General features: G+C 45.4%; 1 protein-coding gene and 1 pseudogene across 2 annotated transcripts in view; one reads left to right on the top strand and one right to left on the bottom strand.

Annotated features, from left to right (window-relative positions):
• The window catches only part of LOC123813244 (T-cell immunoglobulin and mucin domain-containing protein 4-like), a 39,451-nt gene extending 27,605 nt beyond the window's left edge, over positions 1 to 11,846 (bottom strand). Inside the window, exons 1-5 of one of the 2 annotated variants that reach the window (XM_045830246.1) lie at positions 11,721 to 11,846; positions 5,885 to 6,226; positions 3,015 to 3,290; positions 1,480 to 1,530; positions 250 to 333 (exon numbers count right to left, since the gene is read on the bottom strand). In XM_045830246.1, coding sequence (XP_045686202.1) covers positions 250 to 333; positions 1,480 to 1,530; positions 3,015 to 3,290; positions 5,885 to 6,226; positions 11,721 to 11,778 — 811 coding nt within the window. In that variant the 5' untranslated portion in view covers positions 11,779 to 11,846. The remainder of the gene's footprint in view (positions 1 to 249; positions 334 to 1,479; positions 1,531 to 3,014; positions 3,291 to 5,884; positions 6,227 to 11,720) is intronic. The other variant, XM_045830247.1, reaches the window with a different exon arrangement.
• On the top strand, positions 7,644 to 7,759 carry LOC123813278 (annotated as a pseudogene).
• Positions 11,847 to 17,476: the final 5,630 nt, after the last annotated feature.

Genomic DNA, 17,476 nt, shown 5'->3' with positions numbered 1-17,476 from the left:
GATGATTCTCCTACTAGCATTCCTAGCTTCAAGCCAGAAGCGGCTGAGGAAGGGGTTCAGAAATGAGGGGGAAAAGGGAAGAAACCAGCACTGATGCTTTTAGCGTGTTTCACTTTCGCCCCAGATTGCAGGAGGATGTACGATGTGACCACAGTGAAACAAAATAGCTCAATCCCAAGACAAGCTGGCGGACGCCAGACAGTTCCCACGGCCAAAGAGAACTCTGCTCGCAGGTGCACGGCCCCTTACCCTTTGGCTGAGAAGAAACCCCTGGGTCTCTCCTTTTCGATGTCAACGCCTGGGATGTTGACTGGAGAACCGAGCCTTTGGTCTCTGGGACGACAACAACAACAACAACAACAACAAAGGAAAAGAGAAAACAAACCTAGGTAAATGCTTACCTTTCTATTTTGGCTGTCCCTCTGTCCCAAAATTGACTGCTGTCATTAAAAACACACAGCTAATGTTCACTGAGCATGTAGTACATGCCAGACACTGTTCTAAGTGATCTACAAGCATTTTTCATGTAATCCTCGGAAAAGGACACATATATAGGAAAGCTGTTATTATTCCCATTTTATCAGTGAGGAAACCAAGGCCCAGAGAGAGTTAGTAACTTTCCCAAAGGGGCACGGCAAGCGAGAGACAGGTTTTGAGCCCAGGCTGGGTGGCACGACAGTGTGCACAGGAACCCAGTAGCACCCTGCCTCCCTGTACTGGTCTATCACAAGCATCGGTTCATTTACCGCCCCCTCCCATCCCTCCATGTCTGTTTGCCTCTGCCTGAATGTAAGTCCTGTTAAGGTAACAGCCACCGTTTCAGTGCTTTACTTATGTGCCAGGCACTCACACAAGTCCTTTAAGTGCATGACGTTACACAGCTCCACAACAATCCTGGGAATAAAGCGAGGCCAGAGACCCCCAGCAAAGAGTAGTGGAGCTGGGAGTCAGGCCAGTTCCCTTCTCTAGGGAGTTCTCTGCCCCCGGCCCTAGTAAACACCTAAAGAAGGCTTGGCGGATGTAAGGACCAATGAATGAATAAAAGAGTTCTCCCTCCACTACAAAAAGGCAGCCAGTCACGTGAGCGCACCCCTTGGGCGTTTCAACCCAGAAGACTGGTGGGCTTGGGGTCAGAAGCAGACAGCTCGGCACCACTCACCCCAGAGCGGAAACGCCCATTTCTACGCTTGTGCTGTCTTGAAGGGCTGCGTGAATGAATCCAAATCAATCTGTCGATCAACACACGCCCCTCCCTCCTTCCCTCCGCTGCCCTCTCCCTCTCCCGTTTATCCCTTATCCACAGGAACGAATGCGCCACAAATGCTGCCTGGGCATCCGTTTGTCCCAGGCTGACCTCACGGCTCACAGGGTCCACGAGTAGTCCTCTCTGCTCATCTGCTCCGAGGACACCGCGGTCACTGTTTCCTTCCCCTCGGTCTAAGAGGTAAGGAAAGAAGGAGCGAGCAAGTGTCCACATACCTCTGGGTGTGTCTCCAGAAGTCGCCTTAGGGAGAAAGGAAGTTTCTGATTCTGGAAGAGAAAACAGTTTGATGAAAGGCACCTAAAAAAATAAGTGTGTGTGCTGAGTGGTGAGACTTGGGCCTATTTTTTAGAGTTGTTTTCGTGCTTTTCTATATATTTCAGGTTTTCTTTAAGGATTGCAAGTAATTTTTAGAATCTAGGGGAAAAATGCAAAGGTATTTAAGATGATTAGTTTAAAAGCCAATAAAGTAAAAAATATGAAAGATGGTGGATTGGTTCAGGGTTCATGGACTTTAGGTGACTATTCAGAGCATAATAGAATCAGCCAGTTGAAGACTGTAAAGCTATCTAAATGATCCAGGCCTTATTAAGGCAGCTGAAATGCTCAAGAAAGCCTTCCAACTATCTCATGATTGTTTTCTAGTAATCTTTTTTAAAGATTTTATTTATTTATTTTTAGAGAGAGGGGAAGAAGGGAGAAAGAAAGGGAGAGAAACATCAATCAGTTGCCTCTCATATGCCCCCTGACAGGGGACCAAACCCACAACCCTGGCCTGTGGCCTGACTGGGAATCAAACCTTTAGCTTTGCAGGATGATGCCCACCCAACCAGAACCTCACCGGGCTGTTTTCTTATAATCTTACCCTTTATAATCAGAGGTGGAAACGTGGTGGGAGCATTGATAAGCCCCTATTAGTAACTCAGTGAGAGGTCCAAGATGCAGGATCAAGAGAGATTCAGGAGAAACAAAAGAAGAAGAAAGAAAGAGAGTAGAACCATTTCACCATCAAAAGATATATATCTTATGGCTTCTAGAAGAGGCTTTTCCTCAACCAGTCTCTAAGGCCCAGCCAGGGACTTAACCCCGGGCAGGATGGAACTGGAGTCTGACATCGCCTGGTTCTCCAGTGACCATCTGCAAGATTCCTGGGAGGTCAACTGGAGAATTCCCCCCCCTCCCGACCTCCAAAAAAAAAATCTGGCTTTTCAAAAACAGGAAACGATAAAACCAAGAGAAGAAACAGTTTAGTGAATACACACACGTGCCATTATGGGCTCAATTATGCCCCACCCTCCAAATTTATGTGTTGAAGCCCTAACCCCCAGTAGTGCAGAATATGACTGTTGGGAGACAGAGCATTTAAAAGGTAATTAAGATGAAGTGAGGTCATATAATGCAATATGACTGGGGTCTTGGTACAAAGGAGGGGAAAGACCATGTGAAGACAGGGTGAGAGGATGACCACCTATAAGCCAAGGAGAGCGACCTCGGGAGAAATCAACCATGCCGACATCTTGGTCTCAAACTTCTAGCCTCCAGAATAGTAAGAAAATAAACTTCTGTTATTTAAGCCACCCAGTCTGTGGTTTTTGTTAGGCTAGTCCCAGAAAACTGACACATAACCCCCCTCACCCCCCAACACACAGGAGCAGGGCTCTGGGCTGTTCTTTCAGCAGAAGAACCCTGTTCCAAGGGACCCGCTGTACATCTGACCAGCAGAAGGGACAGGAGGGCCAGCTGTGCCACGCACCTGCAGTGAACACGGGCTCTTCTGTGGCAGGCTCAGTGGTCGGGAGACTTTTGGTTGCCTCAGGAAGGGTGCTTGGTGCTTCCAGGGGGCATGTGGTTGTCGCCACTGTGAGGGCGGTGGTGGGTCTTGTCTGAAGCGGTGGTGTGGTTGGGAGGTCAGATGTAGTTAGGACTGTTGTTGGAGGCGTGACTGTGGTGGTTGTCATGGCGATGGTGGTGGTGGTAGTAGTGGTGGTAGTCGGGCGACGGGTGGTAGGACGACGGGTGGTCATTGGGGCTGTAACCAACAGAAGACGTATGTGGTACTGAGCAGAGGTGGAGGAAAAGGGAAACAATGCGAATGTATCTGGGATCCTTCCATTTCTCTGTTTCTACTGCCTTCACCCCGTCCACTGTCCTGGACCATTGCAATGCCCGAGAAAACTGGCCTTTCCCATCTGCTCTTCACACATTGGTTAGAGTAATGTTTTATAAAACGACAAATCTAATCATGTCAGTCCCTGATTAAAACTTTTTACCGGGTCCTCCTTGCCCTCAAGACAAAGAGCCAAGGCTCCAAGCTTGGCCACAGGTTCCACCGATCTGACCCTGTCTTCCTTTCCGGCCTCAGGTCTCTGCTGTGCTGTCCACCTTTCCCCCGCCCGCGGGCCTTGCTTCGGTTCTTTGAACATGTGAGTGACCTTCTGTCTGGAGGAACTCTGTGCCGCTGCTTCCAAGTCTTTCTGGTCTTCAATCCCACTCCTGCTTAACCCCCGTGTCTCAGCTGACGGGGCAGTTCTGCACGGGGGGCATCTTTATTCTGTAATAACAGTTTTTTGCGGGGGTGTTGTTTTTTTTTTTTTGGTCGCCTATACTTTACCCTCACAGCATGTGCTGCCTTTCATAACTACACATTTATTTGATGAGTATTGTTTAATGTCTGCTTCTCCCACTACAAGGTGAGCTCCATGAGGGAAAATCCTGTATTTATTTTGTTCTCTGGTACAAATCAAATACCTGCCCTGGTGTCCTGTGCAAAGTAAGTGCTCCAAAAACACCCACGAGTGAGTCAACGACTGCATCGGAAGTGAGCCCAGATATAAAACTTCAGTCCAGAACACTTGCAGAACCGAAACCAGCCAAAAGTGACTGTACATCCACTGGTCCTCCCTGTTCCTGTGGGCAGGGACGTCAAACGCGCCATGCGGCCAGGTGGCATTTCAGATAATGTTATTGACTGTTAGTGTAAACTGTTACAACGAACACCGGTTGTCCATAAAACCTGACATATGGCAAATTAAATTTGAGAGAAAGGAAAATAAATAAATAAAATAGAATTTCAGTCAAGCAAGAGGAATAAACTCAGAGACCTGCTGCACGACATTGTGTCTCTAGGTGACAATAATACACTGAACACTTGAAAAATTGGCTAAGAGGGTGGAACTCACTTAGGCATTCTCTCCACAGTAAAATTTAATTAAGTTAAAATCTATAAACCCTGAGCCTAAAGTATGCAATGCAGGATGAGGGTGTAGTGTTTTTCAGTTACTAAAGATTGGTTCATGCCGGTTCCCCTCACCCCCTCAACGTTTGAAATTGGGTTCATTAGACACAGTTATCCTACAGATACCACCCTAGGAAACATGCCAAATTTCCATGAATGCTAATGGACCAGAAAGATACCCATAGTTTCCATTGAACTTAGAAGTGACCCCACAGAGCAGGGAGGTCAACAAGTATTTTATGAAATAATAACTTGTTACACCGGGCTTGAAAAGAGCAGACTTGGATGGGCATCATTTCATTTAATACATCAAAATAATAGTGACTTCTATTTCCCAAAGTCGTTTTGAAAGAAAAATTTGCCAATGTGCACGAAAGTCCTCTCAGTAGAGGCATCCACATTGGTTGTAAAGTTTTAAAGTGCATTAGAATAAACTAACAAACAAAATAGAAACAGACTCATAGAGACAGAGAACAGACTGACAGCTGTCAGAGGGGAAGGTGTGAGGGGGTTGGGAGAAAAAGCGGAAGGGATTAAGCAAAGGGAAAAAAACCTCCTGGCCGAGAGATAGCAGTGTGGTGATGACCAGAGGGAAAGGGGGCGGCGGAGGCAGAAGAGGGTGAAGGGGGGATAAATGTCAGTGGAAGGAGACTTGATTTGAGGTGGGACACAACACAATATACAGATGATGTATTATAGGAGTGCACACCTGAAGCCTATATAATTTTATTAACCAATGTCACCCCAATAAATTCCATTAGAAAAAGAAGCATAACAACTGAGGTTTGACACTTCCAGGTAAGGGGACATCGCTCAGTCTTGGGGTGCCCCACCATACTCCAAATCTCACCAAACACAATGGACAGTAACAGGGTAACAAAACACCTGAAAACGGCCACCAGCGTCAAAACATCCCACCCGCTTTGTCCTCTGCCAGAAGATGCAAAGGACCAGTCTGCGGGCTGAAGCTGACCTGTGGACACACTTCATTTAGTATACATAGCGTATGCTTTTCTAAATTTTGAAATCTTTGCCAACATGCAAAAATCAGCACAGCTCACAGAAAAACTGAGAGGTCTGGAAACACTGGGCCCCAGTTCCTGCAAGACGACAGTCTCCTTGATGAGAAGCAGCTGCCTTCTTCACGTGGACCCTGCAATTTCCTTCCCCACCCACCACCCTCTACTCACTCATTTCTGCCGCCTTCTCGCCCCCCTCGGGCCTTTGCTCCATACTGTGGCTCCTCTGGTCGTAGCAACACGTCTCAGATTCAGTCTGTCCACTGGTTGCTTAAGGAGCTAAAGCCTCCCCCAGCCCGCCACCTAGTCTATTACCCATTAACCACTACGTCTCTCCTTCCACCAGCATGCGCCCTTTCATGTGCTCACCTTTCCGTACCTGCAGACGAATGTTCTTCTTGATGTCGTTAAACCAGCCAGGCACCTCTATGCGGCAGCAGTACACAGCGCTGTCACTTTCCTTGGTATTGAAGATGGTCAAGGAGATATCGCCTCCCCTGATGTACCCCTGAATGTCATACTTTGTTGACTTCCTCGAGAGCACCCGCGCCCCATCAGTGTAGAGGAGCTCATCGGTGCATTTGGAGTTGGGACACGGGCCTTTGCCCCAGCACATGCTGTTGCTGTTGGCAGACCACGACTGGTGATAACAGGGCAGAGTGGCCGGCTGGCCCAGAAATGCTGTCACAACAGTCTCTGCTGCAGCTGGAGCTGTGAGGGAGGATGAGAAAACCAGGTGATGTGGCACTAAAATATCTCAGGGATTCTACACAGAGATCATGCAAACAGGTGCTTCCAGGAAGATGAAAAGGGTTCTAATGTATGGGTTTCTTTAGTCTAATTTCGATAGGCCCTTTGCCTATCAAACTCCCAACTCCACCTCCTTCCATCCCCCAAGTGGAGACAGATGACCCTCACCTGAGTGTTTAAACTCATTTCCACAGCAAGACCTTGATGCTGATTAAAAAACTCTGACCTTGAGTACCATTACATACACTCTCCACTGAAAGGTCCTGACCCTTGAACGCAGTTCCACTGACTCATAGAAACAGGCCCCAAAGCAGCACCCTACCCTCTATATCCCACTAAGCAGTGGTTATGTGCTACCAACTGGAGAGCCTCCAAGGGGTCTCCCTCCGTCTTCCTGCCCAGACGGGGCTAAGGCAGAAAGATGGGCTGTTGAACCGTATCTCATCGTTCTCTCTATTCACTATGGGAAACAGAAATTTTCATACTAGCAACTGTAAACCTACATTTGCCCCACCCTGTATTTCTAAAATAAAGTATCCAAGCTTCTCAGCTTGGGCTACTCATCAGCATGACCTGGGGAGTGTGCTGAACATGTATATATTTTATTGACCAACCCTGAGTCAGAACCTCTGAGGCCAAAGCCTATGGAAACGGACACCAATCTCTTCCGGTCACTCTGACATCATTGCTCTCACCCAGTGTTTGAGGACCACTGGAGAAGCTCTTCTAAGATTATATCCATTTCTGAGAGACTGAAATATTTTTACTTCTGCAAGTGTTAAGCTTATTGGTCTAACTGAGCATCAGTGATTGTGCTAAACCCCTCCCTCTGAAAAAAGAAAAAATTACTATTGAAGTGAGAGCCAGGCAGGCTGAAGGTCCAGACCATCAGGGCAGCATCCTAGGTGCCTAGGTCCCTGCACATCGTTTTCCTCAAGGAACCCCCTGCCCCGTGAGACTGTCCATCCATTAGCTTTGTTGGCCCACTGGGCTAAGTTGTATAAGGCATGGCCTGCAGTCCCCTGCTCCTCCCTGACTCAGGTGTCAGGAACATCCGGATATCCCTCTCTAGAAGGTGAGTATAAGAGGGGCCCAGAGAGACAGCAAAAGGATGTGCTTTTTGGTTTTTCACAGTGGGCTCTCACGATGAAGGTCACTCCAAATTGAGACCAGCCCGGAGCCTTCCCTGAACTCACAGTCTCTTCCCTTCGCCACAGTGAAATTGTTTCATGAATCACAGATGCTGTGGACATCCATTTATCCACCATAAAACCAGGGAAGAAAGATAGGAAATTCATTGCCATCACCCTCGGCTGTGTTAGCAAGACAGAACATGTGCACCTAAAGAGGGAAACTTCAAAAACATAAGCTTGTATCAAATGCTTCTTGGCCTTTTGGCTAAAGATCAAGTGTAGTAGTATCTGTTCTTATCAGTGTAAAACATTAGCTTATAATATTTGGGAGATTCATTTTAAAATATATGCAAGACTTATTTCTGCTGGAGAGTCATCAGTTTATGTTCCCAAGTATTAAAGCATCAAAGGATGCATCCTATTTCTTAAGAAAATTTTTAAAAACCCAATAGAAAAACCGAAAAAGGATCTAATAGGCAATTCACTGGTGAGGCAACATAAGTGGCTAGTAAATTTCACCTATTTGGCAAAAATTTAGAATGCTGATAATATTGAATGTTGGCCAGTAGGGACCTAGGAAGAGACAGCCTACGGGAGCCACCTGCAATGAAATGGGGTAAGAATACCATGGTACAGCTACACGGTGGGCCAGTCTCACAGTTTCTCTTAACCGTCAACATGCACATGTACTATCTAAGCCTTGGCAATTTCATGTTTTATTTTCTGTAGAAAAACATGCATGTATCAAAAAACCTAATCGTGCCTATTTACTGCGGCTCTCATGCACACATGAATGGAGTGAACATGTGTACATGGGAATGGCCAAACCGTGGCACATGCACTCCATGGAGACACATATAGAAGATTATTGGAATTAGATAGACCCATGTCAACTGGCATGAAAACTCTAAGTCTTAGGAAAGTAAGAAAAGGACAAATTTTGCCCTGGCCAGGTAGCTCAGCTGGTCAGAGGGTCATCCTCATACCCAGAGGTTGTGGTCAGAGCACATACAAGAATCAACCAGTGAATGCATAAATGAGTGGAACAGCAAATCAATGTTTCTGTCTCTCTCTCTCAAATCAATAAATTATAAAAAGAAAAAAGTGCACATTGTAATGCAACACATAAAATATAAAACCATTTGATACATAACTAAAAGAGTTTGCACTGCATGTGTGTATGTGTACAGATATAAAGCTAAATAAATGCATGGAAAAGTGTCTGGTGAGATACACACCCAACTCACGTCAGTCCCCTCCATGACCCCTGGAAAGGGACAAGGCCTGGGAGTGGTCATCAAAAGCAATTTTAGCTTTGGGACCCTTTTATATTTTTTCACCAAGGATTTTTCTGTATTGCTCATCTGATTAATGATTAGTATTTAAAAAAGGGAAGCAGGCAATTTGGTGTGGCAGAAAAACACCCATGAGGCTGACACTGTAAACCTCACTGCCATTTGCAGCTTTTGTGTTCTTGGAGGAAAGCCACAAGAATCCTAACCTCATTGAAAGGACAGAGCCAACCCCATTTGCTGTTGTGGACCCATTTGCTAAGCAGGCCTACCATCTTATTAAACATGATGCCATTTTACTCTCTGAGCTTGTCCTCAGGACTGCAAATTACTGGGGGCAAGAACAGAACTAACCACTCCTCACAGCCCCAGGCAGAGATAACACTGGAACAAACCACAGCCTTGAGTTACAATGCCCCCACAGCCCAAGAGCTACCCAACAGCAACCCCCCTCCCACCCTTTTTAATCCAATTATAATCCAATAAAAGATCAAAGCCCCACCCCTCAATGCTGGTGTACCTCTCCACACCATGCCCCTCTCCTTCCTTGGACAGTGAATAAAACCTTTACTCTCTACACTTTCTTCTCTCTGTGAATTCTTTGACAGCCCATGACCGGCCACACTGACCCACACTATCATTATAAAATAAAGGTGATGGGTAACAACCCCCCTCAGAAAGAGTTTCCAAGGTTCCCAGGAGAGGAAGGATCAAATGCTACACAGAATTAATAAAGTAACCAAGCACATTAGAATTTACAAAAAGAACCTGCCTGGTATAGCTCAGTGGATTGAGTGCAGGCCTATGAACCAAGGGATTGCCAGTTCGATTCCCAGTCAGGGCACATGCCTGGGTTGCAGGCCAGGGGTGAGGGGCCCCCAAGAGGCAACCATACATTGATGTTTCTCTCCCTCTATTTTTCCCTCCCTTCCCCTCTCTAAAAATAAATAAAATCTTAAAAAAAAAAAAAGAATTTACAAACAGGACAAAAAAAAACCTGTTCCATCCAGTTACAAAGGTATCCTGGAGCAAAGGAATTGTTGGTATCAAATCAATTCCCCCTTCAGGAATGACCCAGGATGGTGGGTGCAACTTGGGTTCTCATGCCAGCTTCCTTTCTGCTCCAGCCAGTGACCTTGAGAAAGGCCCTTCCCCAGTCCAGGTCTCAGGGTCACCATCTACAGACTGAAGTGTCCGATTCGGCACCTTTGAAGAGCATATGCAACTTTGATTGATGCTCGATGATTCTGAACCATCACTGTCTTCTAAATGGGTCATTTTAGAAAAGGCACAAATGAAAAACCAAAGGGACAGAGGGTTCACCATGCCACCTCCTTCAAATGGAGTCGGAGGGGCTACGTTAGCTGCGTCAAAGCCCAGCCAGTGTCCAGCCAGCAGCTGCCAATGTGGACTTGGACTCCAGCACCTTTCACACCTCAAGTTCTCAGAAACACAGACAGAGACTGTGGAAAACACTGATGAAGAAAGCAGACAGTGGGGGATGAATGGTGACGGAAGGAGACTTGACCTGGGTGGTGAATACATAATATAACATACAGATGATGTACTATAGAACTGTACACCTGAAACCTATATGATTTTATTAACCAATGTCACCACAATAAATTCAATTAGGAAGGAATGAAGGAAGGAAGGAAGGAATGAAGGAAGGAAGGAAGGAAGGGAGGGAGGGAGGGAGGGAGGGAGGGAGGGAGGGAGGGAAAGAAGAAAGAGAGAGAGAAAGAAAGAAAGAAAGAAAAGAAAGATAGAAAGAAAGAAAGGAAAGAAAGAAAGAAAGAAAGAAAGAAAGAAAGAAAGAAAGAAAGAAAGAAAGAAAGAAAGGAAGGAAAGGAAGGAAGGAAGGAAGGAAGGAAGGAAGGAAGGAAGGAAGGAAGGAAGGAAGGAAGGAAGGAAGGAAGGAAGGAAGGAAGGAAGGAAGGAAAGAAAGAAAGAAAGAAAGAAAGAAAGAAAGAAAGAAAGAAAGAAAGAAAGAAAGAAAGAAAGAAAGAAAGAAAGAGAAAGAAGCTGCTATTGAGTATCTGGGGAGAGAAGTAATTTAGTGAGCAATTACTAGAAGGTGACAAGTTCTCTGATGGGGGCAGCCCCGAGAGGACAGACGCTCACAGCGGAAACACCTAAATCAGCCCTGAGTGCTGAGGAAAAGCCTGACTTTGGCCCTGAGGATGCTTGAGTGGTGGAGGGGAGAAGGGCAGAAAGAGCAGCTTGGCAACGGCTTGAGAGGTAAAGGAAACACCTTGGTTTTCCCTGGAATGTAGTAGCTGTTCTGTCATGTAGCGCTCTTGAAAGATTCACACACAAATAACTACCAAACCTAAAACTGCATGGGACATGAGAGACTGTCTAGTGCTCGAATCACAGATTGTTAAACTGGTCTTATCTGGATCCTCCGTTTCACACATGGAAGGGCCAGAGCAGTTCAGACACATTCCTGGCGTCAATGGTTAGTGACCAGACAGGACGACACCTCTCGGCAGAGAGCATTCTGCCCACCATCACTGGGATGCAGAGGTCTAAACAGGCCCGTACCCAGTGTCTGCATTCACACCGTCCAGAACCTGGAAACGACGTGCAGAACGAAACCTCAACTTGAAGCCTCATCCCCAGCAAAATAAAACAAAAAACGCAAGCAAACACTCCTGACACTAAAGAGAAAAATAAGAATTGTAATGAGATCTTTAACCAGCACAAATCCCCCCGGTTCTGACGACACTGATAAGGTCTGCAGAGGGCATATCTGTCCCTCATTTCATCTGTCCCCTTCTTTCTGTGTTTCTCTTAAATTGATGTTTCTGAGATGAACACAGATTACCCCACCTGAAAAATCCCAAACAGGTCTCCAGATAAAACCTTGTGCAACAGGAAGGAGAGAGACCCCCCCCCAAAGAAGAAACCCCGGGGAGATGCGTGGATGAAGTGGGCTTCTGCTGGCAGAGGCCCCATCAGCCAAGGAATTCCAGCACAGGTGTCTGAGCCCCCCAGGGGCCCTGCCTGGCAGGGTCAGGCACTTACTCAGATGAAGCCTCCACAGCAAGGTCAGCAGCCAGAGAATGAGAGGCCCTCTGGGCATGGTGACTGCTGGTAGACCCCAGGAGTCCGTCTCTCTGTCTGCCCCAACTGCATTTCTTATACTCCAGATAATGCTGACAGGGCGGGACCATTTGGTTTTCATTTCTCTTTTTTTGTCTCAAAATCTTCCCTTTCCCCCGATCCTGAATGACCTTGCCGAATCTGGGATGCATGGTTGAAATGTACTGAGCACTTTTCTCCTGGACACTCTGTGTGTGTGTGTGCATGCAAATAAGGGGGTGCAATGGTGTGGGCATATGTGTACCCCTTTGTCCATGCATTTGGGGAGTCTCCTATATGTGCATGTGCCTGTGTGTGGGTGCACGTGTAAGCTGCCCATGAGCTGTGGTCCTCCCGGCTGCTGGTAATAAAATTCAGTGAGCTCTCCCCCACTGGTGGTTGGTAAGCTGGAATGTGACTCTGTGCCCATTCTGGGTTCTCCCTCACCCAGCGCCTTGGCCCTGCCTTGTTCTGATAATGAAGGAAGAAAAGCAGGGCTGCAATCGATCATCACGTATAAGCCAAAAACACCATGAGAGTTTACTGGGCAAGGGGAAGAGAGATTCAGTAGAGGAACCATATGATGGTCATCACAAACAAGCCCAAGGTCTGGGCCCAAGGGTACCACTTGTTCGTGAAGCTTCTTGATGGAGAAGAGCACAAAAGATGATTTATGAACCAGATTGCCGGGCTTGAACGAGATGATGTGCGCAGCCATTATGGACTCTGTGGAGTCGATGACATGTGCAGGAACGCGGAACCACTTAGTGGGGGAATCAGATCGATGCTCACCAACCAGACGTGTTTTCTAAAGAGATTTATACCACCATCATTAGTTATCGAATGCTTAATCATATGCCAGGCACTCTGCTAAATGATGCAGATGTATTATTTAATTCTCACAGTCCTAAGAAATAGATAATATTATTCTTCCCATTTAACAGATGTGGAAACTGAGGGTTAAGGGAGTTATATAAATGGTATTCACGGCTAATAGGTAGTAGAAATAGGACTGGGGCTCAAAACTATCTGATCGATCGCAAAGCCTATGTCTTAATCACTGCACTCTCCTTTGACCTGTACCCCTCAGGGTCATGCAGTCACAGGACCAACCAGACCAGGGGCCAGTTCCAGCCTGGCCCCAGACAGGGAATTTGAGGATGCACAGATGTTCTCATTTAAAAAACAACAACAACAAAAATTGTCACCCTGGCTGGTGTGGCTCAGTGGATTCAGTGCTGACCTGCAAACCCAAAGGGAGCTCGTCTGATTCCCAGTCGGGGCATTTGCCTGGATTGTGGGCCAGGTCCCCAGCTGGGGGCATGTGAGAGGCAACCACACGTTGATGTTTGTCTTTCTCCCTCCCTTCCCCTCTCTCTAAAAATAAATAAATAAACTCTTTAAAAATTTTTTCTCATTTGATAGTAAATAGCTAAAGGAGCCTCAAACATTGAACATCGCTCACACTGAAGGAAGTGGTGAAAACACAGACACTGGGTGAGGCTCTGAACTCGGAGAAGCCAGGAAACATGGGGCAGACATGATACTAGAGGGATTCAGAGAAATCTTCCCACAGAAAGCCCACTGACTTAGGAAATTCTATTCCCAAGAAACTAGGGGATTTCATCTCTGGATGAACTGAATGTCCTGGTAAAACAGTTACAGATACTGATATTTGGGTGTTTCCCAACAATAGCATCTAACCCCCCTTCAGTAAAGTCACCAGTGCATGATCCTCAGTTATACATGCGGTATTCCTAACTAGGTTTTAGTGTGTCGCTTTAAATACAGGCAACCAAAGATCAGCTGACCGTTGGGAAAAGTCTTCAACATGAAATAGATACAAAGAAAACAACCAAGATGACTTTTCACTCACATATCTAGCAAATTGACAGGATGAAGAGTTAGGGGGCTGGGCAGACCCCCCCCCCCCTCTCTCCACATTGGTTGTCTACACAGCATCTTGGGCTTCCTTCTAGCATGGCAGTCTCAGAGTAGGTGGATTCTCACACAGTATTGGCTTTCTCAAAAATGAGCATTTCAACAGGCACAGGAAGAATCTCTGAAGGGGAAGCAGCTTTGGAAACTACTTACCAGAACAAGCAAACCAGGATGGAGTAGAAGGACAGAGGCACAGGTGGTTTTGGGTGGTGGTGGTGAGTGTAACTAATAGATTTTCTCACACACTTAGTATATTTAAAATAGATTTGATAGGTTTTTGACAGATAGGTTGGAACATTTGGGATAAATTTAATGGACACTTGGGCAATTAAGAAAGGAAAAAATGAGGCAATTATTATGATCAGGAAAGATAAAATGTGCAAGAAAGAATATGTAATATAGTACCTTTGCTCAGTATGGAAGATGTTTATGTGGTGATAGTAATGTAACTCTGGCCACTGGTTTAACACAAAATCATGATATGCCTACATTGGAAACATAGGCAAAGAGGAAGTGGGGTGAGGATGCAAGAACAGCAAACCCTATTCACCCTTACAGGAGGTCAATAGGTAATGTCTCAGATGGATCAATCAAAAAATATATAGTACAAGCACATTGTGAGTAACATGGAGAGAATAAAAAGAAGAAAAAACTCAAAAGAGTTTAAATTTTATGAAAAGAAATGAAAAAATTATTTTTGTACTTATAAACTTTTAAAAATAATTTTGCTTTAAAAATCTACATATTGAGTACACCTGGCACCCAGACCTTTATTTCCAAATACCAGTCTCCAGTAGAAAGAACCAGGGCTCCTTGGAGAAATAGCGGAGGCTAGGACTGGGCAGGGGATATCTTAAGTAAGTCTGGAATAATTTCTTGTGCTAGAAAGTATGGAAGTGCTTGGGGAAAAAAAAAACAAAAACAAAACACCAAAACAACTAAACTCAATGACGGGGTTGTTACACGGACAGAAGAGACAACTTCTAGCAACCAAATCTGAAACCATTTGAGCTATAAAATAAACCAGGTAGCACTGAATTATAACCCCAAGTATAAATGTAATAGCTACACTGATATAAATACATAAATAACTGAATCGGTAAACAAGTGAGGGAGAAGAGGGAAAAAGATCTTCTGTCCAGAAGAATTCCACATAATTTATGGAGATAACTTTCTTCTTAAAGAGGTGAAGCATAACCCCTCCTTCTTAGATGTGGTCTGAACATAGTGACTTCCTTCCGAAAAATGCAGTGCGGAGAGAGAGGAGCGAAGGCTAACTTCACAGTGAAGAGACCTGGCAAGCACTACCTCAGGCCACCAACCAAGGTCAGTCTCAACAGAGACATGTCGTGTTGATCGTTTGCACATTGGGCATAACAGAAGTGGTATTTTTCCTCTGGACTCTTCTTTTCAAGAAGCATAATCCCAGTGGAAGCATGAGGAAAACATCAAACACAACCAAACTGAGGGACATTCTACAAAATATCTGACAAATACTTCTCCAAGCTGCCAAGGTCATCAAAAATCAGGAAAATCTGAAAAAACTGTTGCAGCCAAGAGAAAGCTAAGTAGACATGACAACTGTATTGGATAGGATTCTGGAAGAGAAAAAGGCCATTTAGTAAAAACTAAGAAAATCTTTGGACTTCTGTTGATAATATTGTGTTAATACTGGCTCATCAATTGTATCAAATATGCCACACTGCTGTAAGATGTTAACAATCAGGAAAACTAGGTGTGGGTTGGGTGAGAACTCTCTGTACTATCTTCACAATCTTTCTGTAATTCTAAAATAAAGTCATCTATCTATCTATCTATCTATCCATCCTCACCCAAGGACAGGCTTATTGATTGTAGAGAGAGGTGAAGGGACAGGGAGAGAGAGGGAAAGAAAAATGCTGTTGTGAGAGAGAAACACGGATCAGTTGCCTCTCGTACAGGCCCTGACCAATGACCAAACCCACAACCTAGGCATGCACCCTGGCCGGGAATTGAACCCACACCTTTCAGTTTGCAGGACTCCGCTCCAACCAACTGAGCCACCAACCACAGCAATAAAGTTTATTTTCTTAAGTGCATGTGTTCTTTTATTTTAGAAATGCAACTGTTAATAATAATAATGTGGTATCTGGAAAGGGCTACACACTAGAAAAGGAGACTAAGCTCAGGTTTCTTCCCTTCCTAAGTTCGGGTCCTTGGACAGGCTTCACGGAATTCACAAACATCCTAATAGCGGATGCTCTGTGTGTATTACTGAATTAAATCAGAGTGTTCTTGAACACATAGACAAAGCCAAAGGCGGGTAGGACTGATGGTGGGAGGTGGGATTGGGCGGGGTGAGTGGGGAGTAGTGATCTAGGGGAAAATGGAAACAATTCAACTTGAACAACAATAAAAAAATTTTTTTGAAAGAGAAAGACAAATACCATGGGTTCACTCATATGGAATGTAATGAACAAACTGAACTAACACGGAAGATAGGGACAGGCTCATAGTGAAGAGCAGGTGACAGCTAGAGGCACAGAAGGTCAGGGGACTGAGGGATGGAGCTAGAAGGAGAAAAGACTCATGGACACGGACCACAGTGTGTGATTGCTGGGAGAGGGGTATAAGGGGACTCAAAGGTAATGTAAAAAATACAATAAAGATTAAGTTTTAAAAAATCAGTGGATTGAGTGCTAGCCTGCGAACGAGAGGGTTGCTGGTTTGATTCCCAGTCAGGGCACATGCCTGGGTTGTACGCCAGGTCCTCAGCTGGGGGCACGTGAGAGGCAACCACACATTGATGTTGCTCTCCCTCTCTTTCTCCCTCCCTTCCCCTCTCTCTAAAAGTAAAAAAATAAACAATCATAGTATTCTTGGGAGAGGGTCCATAACAGTTCTGGGTATTTCTTGTCTTCGCCACCTTCTTGTTTGCATATGGGGGTTTGCCTTTGGATAGCCGGTGCTCCCTCATTCTCAGTCAGTGCAGCTCGGGTGGTGTGATTCATTCACGGCCACGGCGTTTCACTCAAAGATGGGCAGGTGACCTAAACAAGGCCAAGAATACACTATCTGGGCCCACTACCCAGGACTTTTGAGAGACAGACACCCTCCCAGTTCTCCAGTGGTCTCTGAGCTGCGAGGATATGCACCTGAATCCAGTGTTAGCCGTCCTGCCACTGATGGGCGAAGCCTGTCTGTCTGGTAAGAGAGCCTACAGGCAGAAGGCAGATGAAGAAACAGAGAAGCCTGGGTCTTTGATGTCGTTTGAGCCCCTGAAACAAGGCACTTATCAGTGTGCCCATAAATTCTCTCTAGGGATTAAGCCAATTTTTGTTGGGTTCTCTCTCATTTGGAATCAAAATACCCTAAGTTCTTAAACCTAGAAGGACCTCTACATAGTAGTCATTTAGCTGATGACTAAAATTTTTCCAATCCTAAGAGTTTACAATATTATCTGGTCCAAACATCTGCTTCATTAAACACCGGCTGCACCCTGACCTTTCAATGATTTGGCAAGTGCTTGTCTACCCGTTATACTCTAGGCATGTGGGAATTTTGCCGGGCCCTGGAATAAAGATAAATAAGGCACAGACTCTACCCTTAAGAACCTGACAGTTTCAAATCTTTAAGCAGAGGAAGTATCATCAGGGCCCATTTTAAAGAAAAGGCCACAGAAGGCCAGAGATAAAAGGTAATTAAGTAATAGGAAGAAAACAGAACTTAGGTTTTCTGATAAAGTGTTCTTTGCAGTAACCAGTACTTCCTTTCTGGTA

Source organism: Phyllostomus hastatus, unplaced genomic scaffold (genome assembly GCF_019186645.2).
Source record: "Phyllostomus hastatus isolate PE091 unplaced genomic scaffold, TTU_PhHast_1.1 phas_contig_150, whole genome shotgun sequence".
NCBI classification, from domain to species: domain Eukaryota; kingdom Metazoa; phylum Chordata; class Mammalia; order Chiroptera; family Phyllostomidae; genus Phyllostomus; species Phyllostomus hastatus.
Note: the sequence above shows the minus strand (reverse complement) of the source record. Positions and strands in the feature narration are given on the sequence as shown.